General features: G+C 43.2%; 1 protein-coding gene across 1 annotated transcript in view; it reads left to right on the forward strand.

The window, feature by feature from the left end:
• Window positions 1-20963, forward strand: part of ELOVL6 (ELOVL fatty acid elongase 6) — a gene marked incomplete at its 5' end in the record, with an annotated part of 76401 nt that extends 55438 nt beyond the window's left edge. The window contains 2 exons of the mRNA XM_081999427.1: window positions 18345-18496; window positions 19986-20963. Of these exons, the coding sequence (XP_081855553.1) occupies window positions 18345-18496; window positions 19986-20410 (577 nt within the window). The 3' untranslated portion in view covers window positions 20411-20963. The remainder of the gene's footprint in view (window positions 1-18344; window positions 18497-19985) is intronic.
• Window positions 20964-23265: the final 2302 nt, after the last annotated feature.

The following is a 23265-nucleotide window of genomic DNA, read 5'->3' on the forward strand; positions in this document are numbered from 1 at the left end:
TTCCTTTGAAGGTCAGTTCAGGTACATTTTGATGCCAATGTTCTGCCTATAGACTTACTAGGGATCCAGGAAAATACTCCCTAACTTTAAAAAGACTTCCTCTTTGGCTTTCTGGGATGGTAAAATGCTATGACTTTTACGATAGCTTGCAGAAATTCTAAGTAATGTATTTGTCTACCATGAGTGGTTGTACTGAGGAAGAAAAACCTGCCTGGAGACTCCTCAGTATTCTGCCTCAAAGGTCAGTGTGAGGTTTTTTTTTGGAGTCCTTGTTTATCTCCCTTCTAGCACTCCTACCATTTTACCTGCTTCAAGTATCCTCAGAAATAGTAACACTTAGCAGAGGCTGGAAAGATGTGTTTTGGGCTTAAAAAAAAAAAGGAAATTGCCTGCCAGGCAATGACATGGTCCTTCTTCAGAATGTTTCCCGTATACCTCTCTCTTGCCAAGATCATTTAAATGTGGTAGCAGCTACAGTAGGAAACTTGCCATGCTTATAAATAAACAAAAGAACTACATCACCCTACTGCTCTTGCTGAGCTTTCAGGAGCTTGGTCAAGAGTGAGTTTTGTGTCAACACTGGCAGCCAGCAGGATTTCTGAGGCAGAAAGCAGCTTTAGTTCCCTGTGGAAGCATCGACTAGTTTAGAACACTTTGTCTCTGGAATAAGGTTACCACTTCTCAGTGAAAACTTCTGTAGGAGCAATGACAGTAAATTTTTCTTTTTACTTGGAAACCACTGTGAAAACATGATCTTCTGAAACTTTTTGCTGAGAAATTAGTTTGGGATATTTTTCTTGGGTTGTTGGGGTTTTTTTTCTCCCTAGCAGGATTGTTGACTTGTTTCAAGCATTGAAGATTCATTGCTATCTGAAATGTTTTCAGTCTTTTGTTTTGTTTTGTTTTCTACACTTTAATTAAGTGTTTTCACCCAGCCTGGCTATGTACTGAGGTCCTGGGGGAGCAGCTCTGGGCTGCTCCATGTCAATGGGAACCTGCTGTTAGGAAGTTGACACAAAAGTTCATTTTTAAGTCTCATAAGACCCCAAGGAAACTGTTACTGATTCACCTACACTTCAAAGTGACAGTCAGCCCTATATTTCTAGATATTTCCTGGGGTTAAAAATCTGCAAAAACACATTGTATCTGAGTTGCCAGTTTTATATTCATGCCACTTTGAACATAAATTTAGGGCCATTCATTGAATTTTTTACTTGGAGTATATCAAAAGTGTCATGCTGGCATCTCTAGGAATCGGCAAAGCTGAGACCAGGACTGGCACAGAAGGATACGAAGTCATTAATTCATGTTTTCATTATATCTCAGCTGGATTTTTGTCATTCCTTTCATAGGCCATAGAGTTTGTGTATGGGTAGCATCGCTATCGAGGAGCTTAAACATGTATTTGATCACCTTGTCTTCACACAAGACAGCAGCACAGCACCGTTTTCACTTGCTCCATCCTTAAGGGGCTGCCAACAGAAGTCTCGGGGTCAAGGCACTAACTAATAATAGTAAAAGGTTGTCTTCCCTAGGGAATACTGTCACGTCAATACGGGAGACAAAGAAGCTAAAACGTCCACTGTGATGCAATCATTTGTAGGCAGAGACTAAGCCTGACCATGACTGGTGCAGTGAGAGGAGGGATTTCTATTTGTCTAGCCAAACCACACAACCATAATGCAATTATCATCACCGGAGATCACTTATATTCTAATGCAAATTCAGCTATGCCTCGTAGCAGTGGTGGAAATCAGTTGATGTCAATACGGGGTTTCCAAGTGTCTTTCCTCCTGGGAAGCACTTTCTCTCAGAGTAGTAGAAATGGTATGGAATGTAGCTGAAAGGTCACTAGCTGTTTGCCACAAAGCTATGCGGAGCCTCAAAAGCGAAGTATTCCAACAGCAACAGGTCTTATATTTGAAAGACAAAACCGAAAAGGCTCACTGGAAGAAGGTGACTCAGTTTGCTTTTGTGAGACCAGTGTAACTGATGTGCTACTGCAAGCACAGCAGCATTTTATAGAAGGGTTTGCACTTGTTCTGCAGAGAACTCCTGACAAGGCACGTCTTTATGTGAGGAACTCAGTCCTGAGCTGAACTGAATGGAAAAGACTAAACATAAGTTTAAAGAAAGGATTTCAATTGCTTGGATTTGTCACTGTGAAATACATTCTAGTTGTCATGCTTATAAGCAGGAAAATTGATGAAAAATGATTCGAGTTTACCTCCTATCTCAAGAGCTGCCATTCACAGATACTTGCCATGGAGATTAAAATACAACTTAGTTTCATATGTTGCTGAGCAACCCATCAAAATGTTAAAGTACTCCAAAATTTTATGAAGGTCCTGGCAATACATTCAAAGAGAAAATGAATTACTGAAAAGAGCGATATTTGCCGAATAACATTAAAATTAATAAGCAGCATTCAAGGTGAATTAATAATATTCTCTCTTACAAATGTAAAAGCAAGTGAATTGCATGTGAAACATTCCCTGTATTTGTAAGGCATGAATGCATATTCTCAGTAGGATGTTTCTCAGAACCCAAATTAGGAAAATGCTTGATATATACCTACTTAACAATTTATTTCTATAGGACCATGTTCATCTTTATGTACTTACCTGATTTTCTTATATTACCTATCATGGAAACATCTTTTCAATTACCATTTTGGAGTGGAAGTTGAAAGTTGCGTGAACAGTAAGAATTCAGAGCAATTGGAGAGAAGACAAAAATTCCTTGGATGAGACTTCGCAGTTTAGTAGAAAAATTTCTTTTCTGCAAGCTGAACTGTAATCCCTTAATAGGGAAATACAAACAGTGCTGTGTAGGCTGAATTCATACCTTGCAAAACAAATGCTAGCTGGCATTAAAAAAAACAGCGTGGAGGTGATAAAAATATATAGACTAAGAACAATAAAGTACTGTCAAGAAGATGTATCTCCAATATGTACCTTATTTATTCTAAGTAAGAAGAACATCCCGTGACAAGTACCTTTCTTTCCAGAACTGTAATTGATGCCATGTGACAAAACGCTGTGCCCATCCTCTTCTGAAATCTCACCTCTTCACTCTGCAGTGGGCTCTGTTGTGTCCATCCAAGTCATTTTGGATGTAAACTGGTTTTACTGTTTTTACCTAAAAAGACCTAGTTAAAAGTAAACCAAGGATCCACTGTGAGTCCTGGCTGATGCTACTTTACATGGATAAAAGATGTGGATAGGACTGCCTAAAAATTCCTGCGAAAATCTCTTTTTTTCAGTGCTAAGCTGGGCTTTGTTTCTTTAAAAACTTCTTTTTTTCTCTGACCGTGTGCTTGCTCGTTTGTCTTTCTTGCTGGAAAGCCGAACATCTTAGCAAAGTGAATTCATACAACGGCTGTTGCGCTTGTCTTGCCCCTCTTCCCCCCCCACTCTCACAGTCAGTGAGAGTGTTGACACTCGGTTTGTCACCTTGAGTTATACCTTTTTCACGAGATCACCCTGTCCCAGCCCCCGAGAGCCCTCGCAGGCCGCTGCTCAGCGCGAAGGTCGTGCCGAAAGCGGAGCCCCCCGCGAAGCGAGACTTTTCCTCTCCGTTTTAAATGGGGAGCAGACCGAAAAGTGTCTTCGCGGAATAAAGAACATCTGTCTGGTGGCTTAAGAAGGGAACTGGACTAGAGAGAAAGTAGATAATTCATTCAAAAGAAATCAAACCTCCCATCTGTCCGCCCGTGGCAGTGCTTCTGCGTTTTACTCAGCCTCGGTAACTTGGCTCGTGTGCCTGGTAGAAGGTCCTCCCCGACGCAGAACTCCCTGGGGAACAGAGATCTCCACGTATCTTCTCCCGAGTAGGTCCCCAGCAGCTTGTGCTTGTTTGAGACAGTGGGAATAAAGCACCGGGAGGTGTTACCTTGCGTGACCTAGCGAATCCAATGCTGCATCGGCGGCCGCGCTTGTTAATGGACGCCGCCAAACCGAGCGGTCTTCGCGCGGAGAGTCGCAAGCGGGTGTCGAGCCGCGGTTTAGCCGCCTCGCCCTTTTTGCGATGATTTTAACTTCTTCTAAATAAATGTGCATCCTCACGCCTGTACCATTCGGCAAATTCCCTAGGTTGCTGGATAAATAAAATACATTTGTTATTTACCAACTGCGGGTGAATCCCTGAGATCTGAACTTCTCTAGATGCTTGCAGGAGCGCTGCCCTGGGGAGGACAGAGTGAAAAAGGAAGATTGATGGCTCCAGGCCTCTAATTGCCATTAAATTTATGGATCTGAGCGGCTCATTACAACTGTATTATAACTTTTAGCTTCTTTAAGCCTTCTTTATTCTGTCAAATGCTAGTCTTTTCCTGTAACTTAGATTTTGCTTACTTTGTTAGCTGCCTGTTTTACAGCTTTAGTGATGGCTGGCTCCATTGGTTGGCTTGATTCACTGCTAAATCTTTTACTTCATTACTTTCTGGCTTTATTTGTCTAGGATAATTTCAAACTCCTGAATACATAGATTTCAATGCTATACATGACAGTTACTCTACCAATTTGATACATTTGATCCTATAAGTATCTTTAACTTATCCTGCAGAAATAGATGTGCCAGGTTTTTTTGGATTATCATTTAAATCACTGCAATATTACAGTTACTCTAAAATTTTCTTGAGATAATGTCGGATGCTGAGAATAATTTCAGTAGTGACACAGGAACAAGTGCAAATGCCCCTGAAGCATTCATTAAGGATTGCTTAAGAGGTACACTGTGCTTATGAATCCTCGTGGGCTACTTTAGAAATCCTGAGATGGATTCCTTAATTCTTATGAGATTTCACACCAAACAGAGGGCTTAAGTTGAAAATTGATTATCTTTTTTTTTTCCTTTTTAGTAATTTAGCCACAGTCCAAACTTGCTGAAATAAATATCTAAGAACTAGGAAATGTTTCTTGACAGAAAAACATCTCACTGAGTATACAGACTTCACAAGGTGCCAGGAATCTTCAGCTGCAACAAAAGTCCAATTATTTTTTAGTGATGGAAGAGTGAGTTATTGCTCGAGAAATAACAGCTTTCATCAAGAAATATTGTTCTTGCAAGTTCGTACCCTCCATGTGCCAGATAATCAGGGAGCAGCGTCAGGCAACAGCACATTGAGGAGCACAAGACCGGATGATAGGTAATTATTATTGATTACTTGTAGACGACTCTTTGGAAGTCAGATAAGGTGCAGGGATGCGTGGGTAGAGCTGAAAAATTATTTTTCATTCTTGAAAGCAGTTACATACTTTTCAGCAGCACATGGTTACACGGGTGTCCCTGTAAGCAACTTAGGCGATTCTTTCCTGTTCCTAGGGTAATGATTGAGTGCAACTGCCCTTCAGCCTGACGACTGCTCCTTGTTTCTCTTTACCAAAACCCAATGGGCCTTGTATAGCCGCCGAGTGCTCTGTGTAAGATTCTCCATGCCAGTATAACCCTTTTTACCTCTGCCAATTATCTTCTCCTCTGTTGCAAAGACTACTTGTAGGAATCTGGCCCTGGCATTTGTTTTTTGGGTATGCTTCTTAAGTAGTGCAGGTTCTTTCACTGGCCCCCATAACTTCGCTTTATTGATTATTTTTGTTCTCTGCTCCTCAGGATTGTCTGAATATAGCTAATCACAATCATAAAGAAGGCAGTTCTGGAGGATCAAATCACATTTCCTGGAGAGGGAATTCAGGCTCCATGAGGAGGGACTGAAAGATGGAAGCTGTGTTAGATGATTGATTTTTATCCACACATATAAATAAGCCTTCCGAGTAGCAGTTGCAGCAATTGGCAGAAGTGTTGAGCCTGCCACTTTAGAACGGGAGAATCGGATGGATTTTACTCTGCTGTGGTCTTAATGTGATTAAAATCTCCTGATGACAGTGTCCATTGATCCAGAGCTCTGCAGAGATCCACTGTTTGGGTATGCTTAATGAGGTCCCTGGAGAGAGAAGGAAATAAGTTAAGCCTGGTTTTCTTTTCAGTTTTGTCAATAAAAAGACAAAGAAATGGTTTTGGGAGGCAGGTGAGTTGTGACTGGCAAATCTGCCCATGAGAGGGAAGGGCTGAAGGGAGTGGCCCCATGTCAAGGGATTTATTGCCCAGGAGAAGAAAAACACTGATGCAAGGAGCACAGTATCTGCCCTCACTTGAAAACCGCAGAGTGAGCTGTCACTTTAATATACCTCATTTCCCTCCCCCAAATTTATCACATGGGAAAGTAATAACCACCCAGGCATGTATGCATATGCTTATGGGTATATAAACCTGCACAAATGATATATTATTTCTTAGAGCCATGTAAAATATTTGCACAATTTTTAAATCGCTCTGAGCTGGCCTGGCTTCAGGTTTTGGTCCCAACTGAAAACTCAAATTATTTGCATTGAAAAGCTTGCTAGAGAGACATCTGGATCAGACATAGCAGAAAGGTCTGAAAAGCAGGGCTTGTGTGTTTGGTTCAGTGATGGGAGGTTTTTTTAGAGACGGAAGGGGAATTCTCTCAAATTTTGCTTTGGGATTTTGATAGGACTGAACCCAAACCGCAAAGTATGCGTGAACTTATGCAAGGAAAAGTCTTCTGCCAAAAAGAGTGATAAAAACTGCAAAGATCAGCACAACTTTTGCTCACACACATGGCACCAAGACCTAGAGCAACCCATTATAAAACAATTCCAGTACTGCTGACCACCAGGTTTTAGGGTGAGGGCCATGCTGAGAAAAGCATACGTTATTCCTCATCTCCTTTTCTTACCTTTTTCTTAACAATACCGTGGCTTGCACTCCACCCTGAATGGGACTCCGTCACCTTCAAGGAGGGCAAGGGATGACTCTGCGGGTGAGCCGCAAGACCCATCTGATTTCCTTCTTGGTCAGGAGGTGGGCAGGGGGAGAGGCTGAGGAGCAGCTGGGCAGCAAAATGGTAGAAGGAAGGTTTTGTTATTGGGCCTTGTTAAATTCTTGGTGTTCTTGCGCCCTTGCAGAGATGGTAACTATTCTAGTAAGTATGTTTTGGAAGCACCCGATTCTGTTATCCAGAGCAGTGGATTACGCAGAGAGAGTATGTGACAAGCATGTATAATGGGAATGGTATTTAATACAGCATTGGTATGGCTCCTGCCCCGTTCTCAACCATATCCTGGGTGTATTTCTGAGCTTTTGAGTCAGTCCTGAGATTTTCTGTCACCCTCTAAAGGAACCATACTTGAAACAAGATCCAGCAGAGAGATGCAAACCTGTGTCTTAAATGCCTTTTCAACGGCTTCCCAGAGCAGAGTAGCTGCTGAGAGCACGGTGCCACGTTTTGAGCTGTGTAGTGCCAAGGCTGGCTGGAAAGACTCCTGCCTTCCCTGGTCTTAGTTTTCCTTGCTGTGACTGAGCGCAGTGAAATCATGTCATTAAAAAAAAAGTGGAGGAGGAACTGTTTTAGCTGCATCATTCACCAGTTCCAGTTACAGAGCACGGCCACGCAGCCAGTCAAGTTGGCCCAACTGGGCAGGCAACGGGAAGTGCCGGCGGCAGCAGCCTGCCTGCAGGGCGGGCGGTGGAGTAGCTCCCGTGCAGCAGGACCCGTGGAGCTCACTGGGACGCGCAGGTATGGAGGCCCAAAGCAGAGGAGCCACAGAGAGTGCCCATCGCTAGTTATCGCATACACCTTGAAGAAAATGAAGGGTTTCAAATAACGTGTTCCCTCAACTGGAGAGGTAAAAATCGCAAGTGGGAGCAAAGGCGTTAGTCGTTTCAAGCTTTCAGGGAGTTTGAGAAGCTAAAAACATTTCTTAGTCCAAAACATTTGTGAAAATTGTGCTCTTAATTACAATATTTTGCTCATTATGAAGGATATAGATACAGTATGGCCTTTCAAACACGTGGGCTGAAGGGGATGAGTTCGGTGTTCTTTTTAAAGAATGTTAAAATAAGTGCTCTTAAATGACCCTTGTGTTAATTTTTGGAGACGTCCTTCTAACAGTGTTCAGTTACCATAGGAAAAAGGTACAGCATGGGACCAAGGTGCTTTTTCCATATTTTTTTCTTGTGTCTGCCCACTGTAAGAGAAGAAATAATGGTCCCAAATAATTTTATCAATAGGCTAGGCCTTGGAGGACACAGGCACGAGGGAGTTACTGTGCTTTCGGTTATCTGCTAGCAACTGAATTGGGGTAACTGTGCACGTGGTTGTCTAAACACAGTTACAAGGGTGTAAAATATAGCACAAACCTCCTTCTCTGATTTTACAGTTTTACTCTAAAATTGCCATACACAGAATGAGCACGTTAGTGAGTAGTTGCTATAGTTCATTAGCACCAGAGAAGACTCGGTAACGTTTTCACATCTGTGCCCAAAGTTAGTTTTATTAAAGGGAAATAATGGGAAAATGATAGCCAGTGTGATTTTTTTTCCCAGTGAAACGCAAACAATATATAGAGCAGAAAGGAGTTCAGCTTAAGTGCACAGTAACATCATGATAGTCCTAAATCCCAAGCACACAAAAACCCAAGCGTTGCAGTCCTCTGCAAGACTGACTTTGAAATAATGGGATTTTTTCATTTTACAGTGAGAGTTTAGGGTTCTGTTTTTGTTCGTGGCTGACTCACTGGTTATATCTTCAGGCTTTTCTTTCATAGACTTGGGTAGATAGAAGCCTTTTAAAATGAACTTCCCACAGAAACAGTGGCTGCTGAATGGGATTAAAACCTGCACTTTTGTAGTTTTATCAACTGAGGGTATTAATAAAGGAAAACAGGAGCTTTTAAGAATATTGTCATTGAATTTTCCACCTCACTAGCGTGGTTTTTGTACCTGCCCATGTCGCAAGGAATTAGGCACCCCCCACTGTGCATTCTGATCCATACCTGATCTTCTGGAGTTCACTGGTGCGAGTAAGGGGATCAGCAGGGAGCATTAATACAAGACAACTACAATAGTTAGAACAACTGCAAAAATTCCTTGATGGAAAAGAATCCAAATATTTTCTTCTATGGCAAGGTCAGCTGCTGGGGTCTGGTCCTACGCAAATTCTTAAAACTCACTCCGTAGGTTGACATTCTCTATGGCTTGTGTCCAGCTGTGTCAAGCCAAATCCGCCGTGGTGTTTGCCTAATGTGTCAAGGGAAAACAAGGAAAGCAAGACTCTGACTGAGTTTGTGGAAGGCACGTATTGGTCTTACCTGGTCTTCTGGCTAGGTCAGAAAATTTTCAGCGTTTGTAGGACAGCACAGCTTTGTGAACTTGCACTGTGTCTCTCTACATCACTCTGTAATTTTAGGTCTTGGAAGCATGCTGCCCAAATATCAAATGTGCAGACAATGAAAACGTGATGTTAAGAGGTGGAACAGCAGCTTTTATGTCTATAAACTATTTATCTTTAAAGATACAGGTGTACCTTGGATAATTAAGATGGAAGGTTTGGGACTTGAAGGTTTAGAGAGTAACTTTAAAAAGCAAAAAAAAAATCTATCGTAGGTCAAAGGGCTCCCTGCAGAAAATTCCTCCTACTGGAGTGTGTTTACTGTTATTTCAATAATACTGTTTATACTGAGTCAGACCTCTTTCTGCGTACATCAAACAGACCTCGTGGGTAGGGCACTGAGCCACGACTTGTGATGTTGCACATCATTTCTCATCCTGGCTCAGACACAGATTTTTGGCAGGACACTTAAATTTCAGTTTTCCTTGCGCCTCTGTCTTTGAAATGGGTATTATATTTAGCCACCTTATGAGGCCGTAATAGTAAAGGCCATTAAGGACTGTGAAGTATTCACAAATACAATGCTAAAGGCTTTGGAGATGCCAACACAGACAGAAGAAGTCTGAAGGAAGTTAGGTCTGAACCTGAAGAGACCCCAACTTATGAACAACTTTGTACTTAGCAGTTCTTCACACAGGGATGTCTGACCTAAAGCAGTTGCTTGCCTGAATGTTGTTGAGACGTTGGTGATTCTGGCACAGCCCAAGGTGGAGGTGGTAGGTCACTTGGCTGTTGGAAAGCAGACAAGACCAAAATTTTGGTACAGCAACAGGAAGGCTTGCTCTGTGGAGAGAATGGAGATGTCCTTTCCATCACAAGTGGATTTGATGAGACAGGGTCTTCCAGGGAGGTACCTGAATCAGTTCTGGGAGGAAAAACAGGGAAATTCTTTAAAAGTGTTTTATACGAACAGTCTTTCTGCAGGATTGGGTCTCCGTCTCTCCATCACTAACCCTGGTGTTGCTTTAAAGCACTTCAGAAATGTTGAAGGATGATGAAATTACATGCCTAATTACATTAATTTTCTTTGCCATTTCTTATAAAAATAACAGTTGGGCTAAGTTCATCAGCTGTAATTTGAACAAGGGCTGCTCTAGGATTTCAAGGTAGCTCACTATTAAGAAGTTCTCTCTTTTAAATGCTTGTAAAATGCCTCATAAATGTTACATTTAGAGTTAAGAGAGACCAAATCTGTAGTCAGTACTATTATTTTTCAAACTTTTTTATCACTTAGATGAATACTGTATTGCTGTGTATCCTTCACTGACCAGGAGACCGATTCATTTAATTTGGAAAATGTAACCCTCAGTTCCACAAACCTAGCAAAATATTTTTAATAACTAGGTGAAGACTTACAAAGCTGGTTCTTCTAGTCAGTTATTAATATATATGAACCTTTCATATAGGCTGTCCTTGTGTCACATTGACCATTTGGGATGTTGGATGCCAGATCCTTTTCTAGGCTGCTTTTCTGTGAGATTAGAGGACATGTCATAGTGCACTGACTTAGCCACAGCTCTCATTAACTCCTTGAGATCAAAATAAGAGCCATTAATTCCATGTAGGTCACTGAACAACAGCCAAATGATATCTTTCGGTCACTGCCCATGTTTCATTTGTACTTAATGATCGGTTTCTTGGTGGATAGTTTCTCACTGTACGGCGAAAATATCATGATTTTTTAATCAAAGATAAACATGAAGCAACCTTATAGTTTCTACATCTGTTTAAGTACAAGAAGATCCAGGATTTTATGCAACTGTGTTTGAATACAATCAAGGCAAACTAATACAGGAGTCACATCTGAGATAACATTTAGGTAGTCTGACAACCTTTTAGTGAAACAATATATTAAAATTGTCATAGGCTTAATTAATTCCTCCCCTCTTTTGGGGAATTTATGCCGTCTGGAAAACCCAACTTAAAAATTTTTAATATGGCACCATTATGTATCGCACGTTGCCCAGTGAAGGTAGTACTGCTCCTCCCTTCCCCTTGCAAAGCCAACCAGATGTGGATGAATGTGCACATCATTGGGAAAAAAACCATAAAAAGAGTTAAGAGGTGATTAATTTTTTTTAAAAAAGAAGGGGAGGAACAGCTGCAATGAAATCTAAGCCAGTCCACAAGCACCCAAGAGCAGCTTGGGTGTCAGAAAGCAGAGCAAAGCAATTGCGAATTCTGGTGGGTTCTGCTGCTCCTTTGCTACGTTCCTGCACACATCCATCCTCCAAAAAGGGGTGCCCGCAGGGCCCCCGTTTGCTCCCTGTGATACCCTGTGAGGATACTATGTGCCTGTAAGGAAATGTAATTAGCCAGAAAACTTATTTCTCACTCACCCTTTGCTTCCGTATGCTGGAAGGTTGGTGCGTGCCGGCAGGTCTCGCCAGTCCCCTCCCCGCAGTGGAATGAATGCCGTCTCTGTTGGGCAGGCTCCTGGGGAGGCTACGCTCATGGTTTTAATTCCCAGCCTCGAAACAATCTGGCATGTCTACCCACAAAATTATTTCGGAACAATAGGCTTTAAATAAGCACCCAGGCACCGGTAAAAGTCAGTAGGCTGTTGGTCTGGAATTCTGGTTCAGCACAAACCAGATCCTAATATCCTTTCTTCATTTGACACCACCCAGTTAACTACTTTAACCTGGACATTCCCTTTCATTTTGGCTCAACTTCAAAAAGAAACTACCCTCACTACAGACATATCCTGGGAGAACTGGAAAAAATGCAGGGTTTGGTTTTTTTTTTACAGGTTATGAGGGCAGACTCCCATAAACATCCTAATTTAGCTACTAAAATTTTGTTTGACGGTCTTCTGTTTTTGACACCAAGGTTAGCAATTTCCCAGGGTACTCTGCTCCTGCAGGACCTGAAGCCACCGCAAAATGTAAGCACAGATTTTAGGTTGGGAGCAAGCCAATGTGAAATGTTCATATGTATTAATAACTGTGATCTATCTCACCTGCCTACACACATAATAGTTTAGGTATATCTTCTTATAATACCACTGTATATATATGGTGCAGTCGCCATACAAAGGCAATGTTCCCAGAACTCCTGCCCTGCCTGCTGGGTAGGACCTATCCTTGCGTGCTTCCAGCCATTTCCCAGTGCTGGTCTGCCAACTTTATCTGAAATCACCTAGGAAAAAATAAATCTGTGGCAAGCTTAGAAAAAACCCTTCCTTCTGCTGGTTTGCGAGGCGAGCGGCCCTTTCAACGTGTGCATCCTCCGGAGGTGCCTCTGTGTCTGGTCAGTCAGGTAAAACTACTGTTCCTTCTCACGTGGCCAAAGCAGGGGTTTGTTGGAGACAAGTGTCTCCTACAAAGAGTTTCATTTCCCGCAACAAAATCCGTCCGTTTCTTAAGAAGGCTGTCACCTAGCCCTGTCCCTGCTGTGTCACCCGCTCGCTGCACGTCGCTGATGGACCGGTACTCTGGGACCGTGTTTCACGGGACTGCAGAAGGTAAGAGAAATTTGGAAGGAAGCTCGCCCTTACCAGGTGGAAAAGCAAAGCTCTATAAATACTTCCAAAGAGCTACCAAACAAACCTACCGGTCGTGTTGCAACAGCGCTTTGTTATAAACCTGGTCTTAGGAACTAATCAAAGAGCACAGCGAGCAAACGGCTGAGATGCGAGATGTTCCTTCACGTGGAGGTGCACCCACCTCGGTACGCACCGGAGTACACCACCAGGAGTTTTGGAGTTTCTTTACTGATTTGGGGGTAACCGCCCTCTTGGGGAGTTCAGGGCTGTCTGATAAAGGTGGCTTCAGCTGCATTTCTTTTCAAGAAACTTAGTTCAGAGAGGTATTTCTCTTACAGATGCTTTCTCTGTGCATTTTCCCCAGTATCAGTTCATATTTTACATGTTTTCTGTTGCTTGGCTAAGCGCAGAAATATTCTGTTGCCCTTTCACAGTAACTGCTTTCCCTAGGCGTGCGCTGGGACGGCCCTGCCGCGCTGCCCCGCTGCACCGAGGGGTCGCCGTGCACCCCTCCCGTCCCACATTGGTAGCACCGCAACTTGTTCCTCTTTCCTGAGGACCACAACTTGCACATCAGCAGGGCACAGAAAGGCCGTTGTAGCGTGTTATGAGACCAGCTCTTCAGCAGCAGAAGGGAAACTTGACATGACCCCTGAAATACTCCTGCTGAACAGAACGGAAAGGTGAACGCAGTTTGATGGGTCACGAAGGAAGGTGTAGGAAGCGCCGTGTTCTTCACCTCCTGACCTTTTAACATTTCTTTTGAGTTCAAAGTGCTTCCTCTGTAAATAATTTGCATGCTAAAAAAAAAAAAAAAAAAAAATCAGCCAGAGAACCTGCTTCCCTTTTTTCTCGTCGTCTCGGTACGAGCAGGCTGCAGTCTGAGGGCTGACTCCGCAAGTAAGGTGATCTTGGCTGCTCTGCCAGGACCACCGTCTGCTTGAGGTGGCTTTCACTGAGGAGGACCACACGCTCTCCGACCCCGCCTGTGCTCCCGGGGCAGAGCCTCACCTGCTGGGACTCCTGTGGGTCGCCGTGTAAGCAGGTTGGGGCAGAATTAAGATTTCTTCTCCCAGGCTGGGAGCTGGAGCCGGACCCGTGGGAGCTCCGGCTGGGTGCTTGGCCGGCTCGCTGCCAGACTAGCCCAGCATACCCACGGCAGAGGATAGTCCAACACCTCGGAGACTGGTTAAACCAGCTGGACACCTGTGGTTTGGGCCAGTGTTGAACAGCCTGTGGGCTGGGTAAGAAGGGCTCTGCCTGAAGTCCCTACCAGCCCTTAATTTTGCGCAGCACAGATGGGCCTTGCTGTCTGCGGGCTCCCTGCTGCTCTCTGCTGGTGCTGGGTGCACAGGAGGGCATGCTTTCAAAAATTGAGATACTCCACTGTCGATGTGTAGCTTGTAGCCAGCACAGTTACATTCACCTTAGCCATAGGCAAGTCTGTTATCCCCTTCCATGCCACCTTTACCTAGTTCTGCAGATACAGTTTGCATAGTGTGTTTGGTTAGTTTAAGGGGTTTTTTTTAAGACACAAACCAGAGCAGAGGACCAAAATCCTTTAGGAAATGTTGCTATATTTTGTGCTGAACTTTTAATTTATTTTTTTTTTAAGTGGAAGTCGTATTCCCTGCTCAATTCTGCAGCGTTGATCCTGGACTGGGGTGTCGAGAGGTGTCAGGAGCCAAGTGCAGTGATGGGTCCGTATAGAAAGCAGCCTTAGCAAAGCCAGGCAGTGTCCTCCTCGCTGCGAGGAGGAGCTGAGCCTGCTACAGTGGCAGCTGGGCTTGAACTGAGGTCTTGAGCTACCTGTGGCCCTCTCAGGCTTTTGAGAAACACGTACCTCACTCCCTCCAACTGAGCAGATGGAGGGAGCAGAAAGCAGTAATGGGCTTCAGCCACTAACGCCTGCTTTGTCTTCCCATCACCTTGCTCCCCAGCCCTCCGTTTCCCTCCTTCTTAAGTGCTGCTCCTAACCCATGCATGGGATGTGTTTTGAGGCCCTCGTTTGAAAACAAGTTTGTGAGGGAAAAGTATTCATTTTTATTTTACTCACGGGTACATTTTGATCGTATCATGGACAGTAAAATACCAATGAGGCATTTGTTAATCTACCAGAGAAGTCCCTGCCTGAAGGGAGGAGAATGTAGGACATTTTGAGTCTGAATAGATGAGAAAGCTGCATTAGCTGGTGCAGTTTGTTTCTGATCAGTCTCTCTAGTTGCAAAAGGCTGTAATTGTACAGTAATTCACTGCTACCTTATTTCTAAAATCCCTGCAGATGATTCCCACCAGACAGACTGCTTTGGTAAGCAGTTCATTTCAATACCTCACAAAAGCTACAGCAGAGAGCAGGGCGAGGACAAAATGAAGCAGAAGTGATTTACTGAGCAAGCAATGTCATCACTCTGCTGCACATCATGTCTTTGCAAGATAGAAATTTGTTGGTTGATCTTGCCTTACAGAACAAACAAGATTAAGTGGCAGAGGCACAAAAAGCAGTCCTGGCTCTCTGGGTCCAAGGCACATTTGCAGGCATGCATCAGATCTTTTTTCTGTCTCCAGTGGCATGTGCTTGTTGGCAAGATAATGTTTTGGCATGCAGCACATCTCATAAACAGCTACCTGCTCATGGCGTCTGTTTAGGTAATTGAATCAGTTCCAGTTTGCCATCCTCCGTGTTTATAAAGCCTTCCCTTGTGAATTATGCAAAAATGTAACTTGGTTTTTCCTGATAAAAAATTCAGATTAGTCTGACTCACACCATGTAGAGCAGTAGCTGGAGTCACTTCTAGAGTCATGGAACGAGAGGAAGCCACCATGCTGCGAAATTATAGAACTGTAAGAAAGTGTGTGAGTGTGCCAGAGTGTGTGTGCGCGCAGACGCGCACACTCCAAGGGGAGCTCTGCAGTAGTTGCTAAAGAGAAAGAGAGGAAGAATGACATCGTTACAATCTCAAGGGCAGCAAAGTGAAACTCTGCAGCCTCCACAGGGGGAAATACTCTTTGGCTCTGTTATCAGTCCAGATTAAATCCCTGGGTGTCCATACTTAATCACTTACAGTTGCTTGAACAAGCACTCTTCTCATCTGAGTTTGTGCTTATGGCACAAAATTCTCTCTGGTTTTAAAACTTAAATAATAAATGATATATTAGAAAAGCAATACAGCTTTGGTACAAGGAAAGGCATATTGCTTGCAGCTATTTGATTTCATAATTTAAAATTTCCTTTTTCCCCCCCCATTTTAATGTCAGCACTGAGGTATTTGCTAATGGGAGAACCAGTATATCATTAGATATTCTTCCTGATCTTCCTCCACCCGGTTTTGCCACCACCCAAAACATAGGAGCAAGCAGCAGCCTGCCCTGGCTGGCTTGAGGAGTTCACTGCCTCAGGAAGTGATCAGATCACATCTCTGTCAGGATATCCTGTCTGCTTGGGAATGAGAAATGCAACTCCTGAGAAAAAAAAGGGCATGTGTTAAACGCCAGAGAGAAGACGCAGAATGAGTTGCATCTCATTTCAAAACTCCTCCTGAAGGCTTTGTCACTCTGCTGAATTAAAAGGACCGATCCCTGAAAGACATGAGAAAAGCATGCTGAGCGAGCATTTCTGGGAGGGAACAGCCCTACACGGAGAGGATGCGCTACGGGCTGTGCAGATGCTAAGAACACGGCACTATCTCTTCTGAATGCAGGGGTGGGTGAACGTGAGAGATTCCGACGGCTGTCTTGCCTGAGCCTGGGAATATGTGCGTTGCTTTGGGCAGTGCTAGTGGGAAGCCCAGACGTAGCTAAACCCCTTCAGTGCACCTGTACCGCAGCAGGACGGTTTTTTATTTGCACATAGCACAAGAGGACTCCTCTGGCAGTAGAGCCCATGAGCAAATACCACCATACAAATAGCAGATAATAATGGTAGCTTCTTCAGTGCTCACTGTTGTCTGAATTTACTGACGGCACAGTCAAACCTCACCCATCAAAATATAACGATGCAGAAGCCAGGACGTAGCACCTCTCCCCAGGCGTGACCTGGCTGTAGAGTCCCACCCGTGATGCCACTGACAGAGCCCAAAGAGCAGCAGGCAGCATGGAACTCCACTTGGTTGCAGACTGCATGTAGCGGACAGGGGAGGGCAAGGTACATCACTCCTTAGCATCAGGCAGGTTTGACTGGGTACATCAATGCTGCAGATTTGGAAAGCTAAATACTTTGTGCAAAAAATATAAAAACTTAGTTCAACAGTTTTTATGCTCAGCAGGCTTACTTGAACCATCTAGTCTGACCAAGGGCTGTAAGAGCTGCCATAGACCTCAACTTTTGAGGCTGCTTTGATGATTTTAAAACACACTTTTTAAAGAATACTGACTTTGCCAGACAAAGACAAGTAACACAGAATCTACAGCTTCAGATGAACTGTTCCTTGTTTCACATTCTTTGCATAACTGGTAGCTTGCATTGCCCACATGTGTCTACACATCAGTTTTAGGTGGCGTGGTTTGCTCTCTGCCATGCGATAGTCACAAAAGGCACCAAGGCAGAACAGGAATCAGCGGATTCATGAGTAAAACAGGGGCACAAAGAAGTTAGAGGGGAGATAACATGGAGCTGGGTAGAGGCACAGGGACATACAATGTAGGCATAAAGTAGGATATACTCAACCACAAAGGAGATTGGGTCTTTATTTGGTCCATTTTTCTGAAAGCTGCTTGTTTCACTCGGTATTCATCACAGCTTTTGAAGGGCCAACAAGCTGCAATGGTAGTCAACGGGCAAGCATGTTCTTGCCATAAAACAGTGAGGCAATTCCGTCTGCAGAGCACCTCACTGCTGAGACAGAAGCCTTCGTTCCTTACATCAGATGGATGTCTTTTGATATGTGAACCTATCCCCTCTGTAATTGCACTAATTAGTACCATTGCAAATCTCTTGATGTTTCTTCATTTACAGAACACTGTTACCTTGCATCTCACTTTGATGAGATGAGGGTGAATCTGCTGTTTATGACTCGATTCAACGAGTTGGTTCCTCTGTTAGCAATGACCTGTTAAGAGATGAAGTAGTAAGTCTGCACGTGTACCAGAACACCAACCCTGACTGAGACCCCCCCACCAAAATCTGTGCGCCCTACCTGGGATTCTCGCTGCTCAGAGCTCTCTGGGTGTAACGTGCACAGGGAGGGACAAGAGAAAACTCTGAGGAAATCAGAAGAGGGAATTGGTCCTGATTATGTTGATGACAGCTCTTTATCAACTCATTTCTTGAAGTCTTTCAGCTGTCAGCATCAAAACTCTGCGTGTTGTTTTCAGCTGATGTAGATGGCTGCCACTGCTCCTGGAAACTGAAGGATCATTCCTGCAGTAATGAAATAAAAAACCACTGACGTTACCATTCCAGACTTTCACCAGGGGATACAGCTGCAGTCCAGTTTACAAATCTGAGTTCAGAATGACTTCCCAGAAGCCAGAGGAGTTGTTCCAGCTTTAAGGCTGTCTCAAACTTCTTGTTTCAGCACATTCATGGCCTTTTTCTCAAAATGATTTGAAGTTATGGCGTGTAGATTTCAAGTGTCCACTCAACTTTCTTCATTTTCTCTTTTTGTTTTAAAGTATATTTGGTGCTGTTCGAACTGGTGCTTATATGCTGTACATTCTGATGACCAAAGGCGTGAAGCAGTCAGTGTGTGACCAGAGTTTTTACATTGGACCTGTCAGCAAATTCTGGGCATATGCATTTGTGCTAAGCAAAGCACCCGAACTAGGTGAGTAGCCTCTCTCCCTTTCTCTCACCATGCGTATTTAGAGCAGAAATGTCTGTGCAGGAAGCACAGGAAAGGTCTCAGAGTTACCAAAACCTCGTTGTAGTCTTAGAAAAAGTGAGTAAACAAAACCAACCCCAAACTCTGCATGTTTTAGTCTCTAGAGATTAAATCCAGCTTGGCTGAAGTTAGAGCAGTGTGCAGTTGAATAAGACCATTCCCAGGCCAGGAATAAACTGCAGTGATTATACACAGTGAGGCAGTCAAGAGGTAAGAGCAATCTGGTCCATACCTCTTCCTTAGCTGCTTGTAGGCACATACGAGTAGCGTGATCAGCAGTCACTCACCCTGTGGGTGCAGAAGTGAAGGGTGGGCTACAGCAGCTGTGTCAGCAAGAAGCTTTGAGTCAGGTTCGGACTCCGTTCTGCAGCATTCGTCCTTAGATACACAGGTAGGCGTACAATTATGAACAGCAACATGCTTCCTCCCTAGACATCGAAATTTAGTTGTTAAAACTGGAAAACGTCAGCTAGAAATGCACAGCGACAATAAATTGAACGTGTGATTACTTATTAAGATGTGAGTCAACATCTTGCAGCTAATGAAGTAAACTAGCATTACAGCTTATTACAGACCTTGTGCAGACAGTGCAGTTCTGGTTCCACCCATCACTAATATTCATGATGTTGATTTCCTGGGATACATATATGTAGAAATAAGTCCCCAGATTCAAATCTCAGGGATCTTTTTGGAAACACCGTGTCTGTAACAATAGAAAACAAGTAGCATACACACATACATATATCTAATTGAGATGCTCAGTGCAATCATGAGAAGCAAAAGGAAGAAAAAAGCAGGAAAGAGGAATAAAATTTACTTCTCTCCAATAGCAACATGAATTTGCAGAAAAGGATGTGCATTTCAGCATAAACCAAATTTCTTTCCAGAAGCATTTTTTTCTGGCGATTACACGCCTTTCAATGTCGTAGGTTGCATACGCAGTAGCTTTTTGGGTAGTAGCTGAAAAGGCTCTACTGAGTTTAACTAGGTTCAGTTTGCAGGTAGGCATCTGAATCGAAGGGCAGTGTGCTGCTTCAGGTTTTCTGCTCCCTGTCAAGCTGCGTTTCTCTTCGAGTCCCAGTATATAATGGCCAGTCTCACAGCCAGAGATGATACACGTACATCCACCTACCTCACCTCAGACTTTCACGGATTATGTTTGCAGCAAAGCAAAGCCAGACGGGTTATCCACATAGGAAAATATGGCTACGCCGGTTTTCCAAAGATTGCCATAGAGATTAGGAGCCAAGCTGGTTCTCAGATCAGACAGGCTCTTAGATCTAGAGCTGTGGTGATTTTTTATGCTCCAAAATAGTGTATACTCTAGCAACAGCAAAGGGGAGAGAGCACTGTAGTAATTATGGAATTGTCAATATGTTTCTCATTTCCTCCCCTCTTTTTTTTTTCTTTTTTTTTTTTTGTTTTGTTACAGGTGATACAATATTCATTATTCTTAGGAAACAGAAGCTCATCTTCTTACACTGGTACCATCACATTACTGTGTTACTTTATTCTTGGTATTCCTACAAGGACATGGTGGCTGGCGGTGGCTGGTTCATGACCATGAACTATGGAGTACACGCCGTCATGTACTCTTACTATGCCTTGCGGGCTGCTGGCTTCAGAGTCTCACGCAAGTTTGCCATGTTCATCACCTTGTCGCAGATCACTCAGATGTTGATTGGTTGCGTGATTAATTACCTGGTCTTCTCCTGGATGCAGCAAGGCCAGTGCCATTCCCATGTGCAGAACATCATCTGGTCCTCTCTCATGTACCTCAGCTACTTCGTGCTCTTCTGCCATTTTTTCTTTGAGGCCTATATCGGCAAAAGCAGAAAAGAAAGGAAGGTTGACTAGTGGTAGAAACGAGAAGCCATAGCTCAGGGTCATCAAGAAAAACAAAATTATAAGAAAAGAAAATGGCACAAGGAAACACATATATGTATGGTGCAGCTAAAACTTGGCAGCTTAGGGAAAGTTAGCTTGCTTTAACCCAGTAAGTTTATGATCCTATCATGGTGAGGACTCACTGAATTCTACTCTGTCTCAAAGGACTGCTGATGAAAGACAACTTCCTTCTTGTACCTGTCTGCTCTAGAAAAGAAAGGAGAAAAGAAAGAAGAGGAAAAAAGGAAAGAAAAAGGAGAAGAAAAGAGAAGAAAAGAGAAAAGGAGTAAGGTTGAGGGGAAAAAAAAGTACCTTAAATAAGCAGTGTGTTTCCCCAGGGTGGAGGAGAGACTTTTATTTAAAAAAAAAAAAAAGTTTCTAAATCCTTTCTAATAATTTTTCAGCATTTAACTTGAACAAAACAATGCAGAGAGGTGACAAAAAAATCTATGATAACAGTAAGATTGCAAAATTAAAATCTTTTCCATAGAAGTGTGATACCTTTAGCCAAAATGAAGCCCAAAAGGATGTTTCCTGCATGGCAGGTGTGGCTGAACTCCACACTGTGGTGATGAATGGAAAAGAGAAGAGATTGATCTCTCCGCTATGTGCTCTGCCGGGGGAGCAGATCTGAGATGCAGAGTTGCCTCCCTCAGAAGGCAGAAAGGAACAGTACTTTTACAAGAGTTTAATGTGAAAAGATGCACTGTTGCAATAGATATCTCGGAGAGTGCATTTTCCAAGTGCATTTTCCAGTTAAAGGCAAGGAATTTCTGCAGCAGGATAAGTCATACTGGGTTAAATCAATATTTGTTAAATTACCAGGGGGCTAATAGCAGAGGGATATTCAGGAAGGAGAGGGAGGCAACTCCCCTCACATGATTTTTAGGAATTATCCGTTAATCTCAGTTTAACCTGCAGCGACACTGAATTAAATGGGGGAAATCGGAAGAAATCCTACGTAGCGAGAAGAGAGTGATATATCTGCCCACTGTTTTCAGAACAGAGCCCTGTTGGTACAATACGGATTCTGTATTTCTGTGGACACAAGGGTACCTGCCTGGGTGGGAAGAGGTGGCAGGACTGCGTGACGTTGGGTAACACTGTGCTTCTGCATCTGCCTCCTGGGCAGTGCAAAGATGTTCAAAGTGCCCTCCTCTGGTCATGTGGAGATACTACTCCAAAACATACTTGGAATAGGTTTTTCTTGAGATTTGTATAGAAAAAATTAGTCTAAACGGAGTAATTTTGCTGCAACAGCTTAACTCTAAAGTCCAGAGAGAATTATTCTTCATTAAATATATATCCCTCTCTGCAGAATCTGTACCGTAACATCAGACTGACCACTTAAGAAGACACTCTTTCTTCTCTTAAGTCAGCTACAGATATAAGGAGAAACGTATTTCACTCTGAACCTTAGAGAGTTAGTTGAGAACAGCCATATTCTTTCAAAGACAAGTAGATTGCATTATCTGTGATATTCCAGTCTTTACAAAGCCAAATAAAATGTGTAAGAGTTCCTAGTATTTCCAAGACGCAAGTATGTAAACTCGATGTTAAATGTGTTAATGTAGTATTCTAAATTGTATCAGTTAGGTAGTTTAACTAAACAATCAGAAAAACTAGATCAACAAAATAGGGACTGCTGTTCTGCATAGGATATACACACCTATAACTACACCCATATACACATTCTGTGAATTGTCAACCAGAAAAAAAAGCCCAGTGGCAGAGAATCACGTTTCCTGGCTAATGCAAAAGATTGTCATTATCTTTCTCGCTTTAATTTGAGATTGTACAGTACAAAGGTTTTTTGGGTTTTTTTTTAAATTATGATTTTTAGCTTTAATTGTGCTGTCATTCATGAAACAGAGCTGCTTTAGTATCCTGTTAAGAGATGAGAAGGGCTTTTGGTGTCTCATTATATACAAAAGAAAAACAAATAAAGTTACATTCCATGTTATGTGAATGGTCTTACAAATCAAAAAGCCTTTGCAGGCTAAAACCATAATTATAACAAGCAGAAAATGAGTTTACATTTGTGTTATTTAAGTTATTGATGTGCTGACGTTATTTTATGGTACACAACAAATAGCAAAATGTGATATGCAGTAATGAAGCTATGATATTCATTAATAGGACTACTGTATACGTGGAAATATTAGACAAAACCAATTAAATGTGTAAACCATTTTGTTACACAGCTTGGGAGTAGATAATTATAATGTTGAATAAGCCTTTTTCCTCATGCTTAATTTTGCCCTGGCTAAGAAGCAGGTTAAGGTGACCAGTTAAGAGTGGAAAAGGCAAAATTAGAGTTGACTGCAGTTAGATGAGAAGCATTAGCAGAAGCCCACCACCGTGCCATTTAGACCCTCAATCCTGCGTGTCTTAGGTCTCTCAAATAAAGCAAGAGGGGGTGGAAGTGGTCCGGCGTCCGGAGCTGAAGCTGGGGCAGAAATCTTGGACCCTGTGAAGTCAGTGGAGGCTTTGCGCTGCTTCGAACAGAGCCGCCGTGTCCAGCTGCCTTTTAATCTGAGCAGCGGGGAGGGAGCCTCGCACGCCTCCTGCTAATTTGAGGCTTATGGCTAAAGATTTAAAACCCCCCTAAACTTTATCAGTAAGCGACACCACAGCAAGGCAAGGACTCGCAGCCTAAGTTCCACACAGGCAGAAAACAGGGTGGGTTGCAACCAACCTACCAGGTTTCATCGTAAGAGACAAAATCCGCGCCTGTGCGTGCTGGATGGCGGCGCTGGCAATGCCGACGCCGACTTCAGCGGAGCAAGAATTTCACCCGCTCTTACCCCATCCTCCCAAAGCCC

Source organism: Phaethon aethereus, assembly GCF_964289735.1.
Source record: "Phaethon aethereus genome assembly, chromosome: 4".
Classification (NCBI taxonomy): Eukaryota; Metazoa; Chordata; class Aves; order Phaethontiformes; family Phaethontidae; genus Phaethon; species Phaethon aethereus.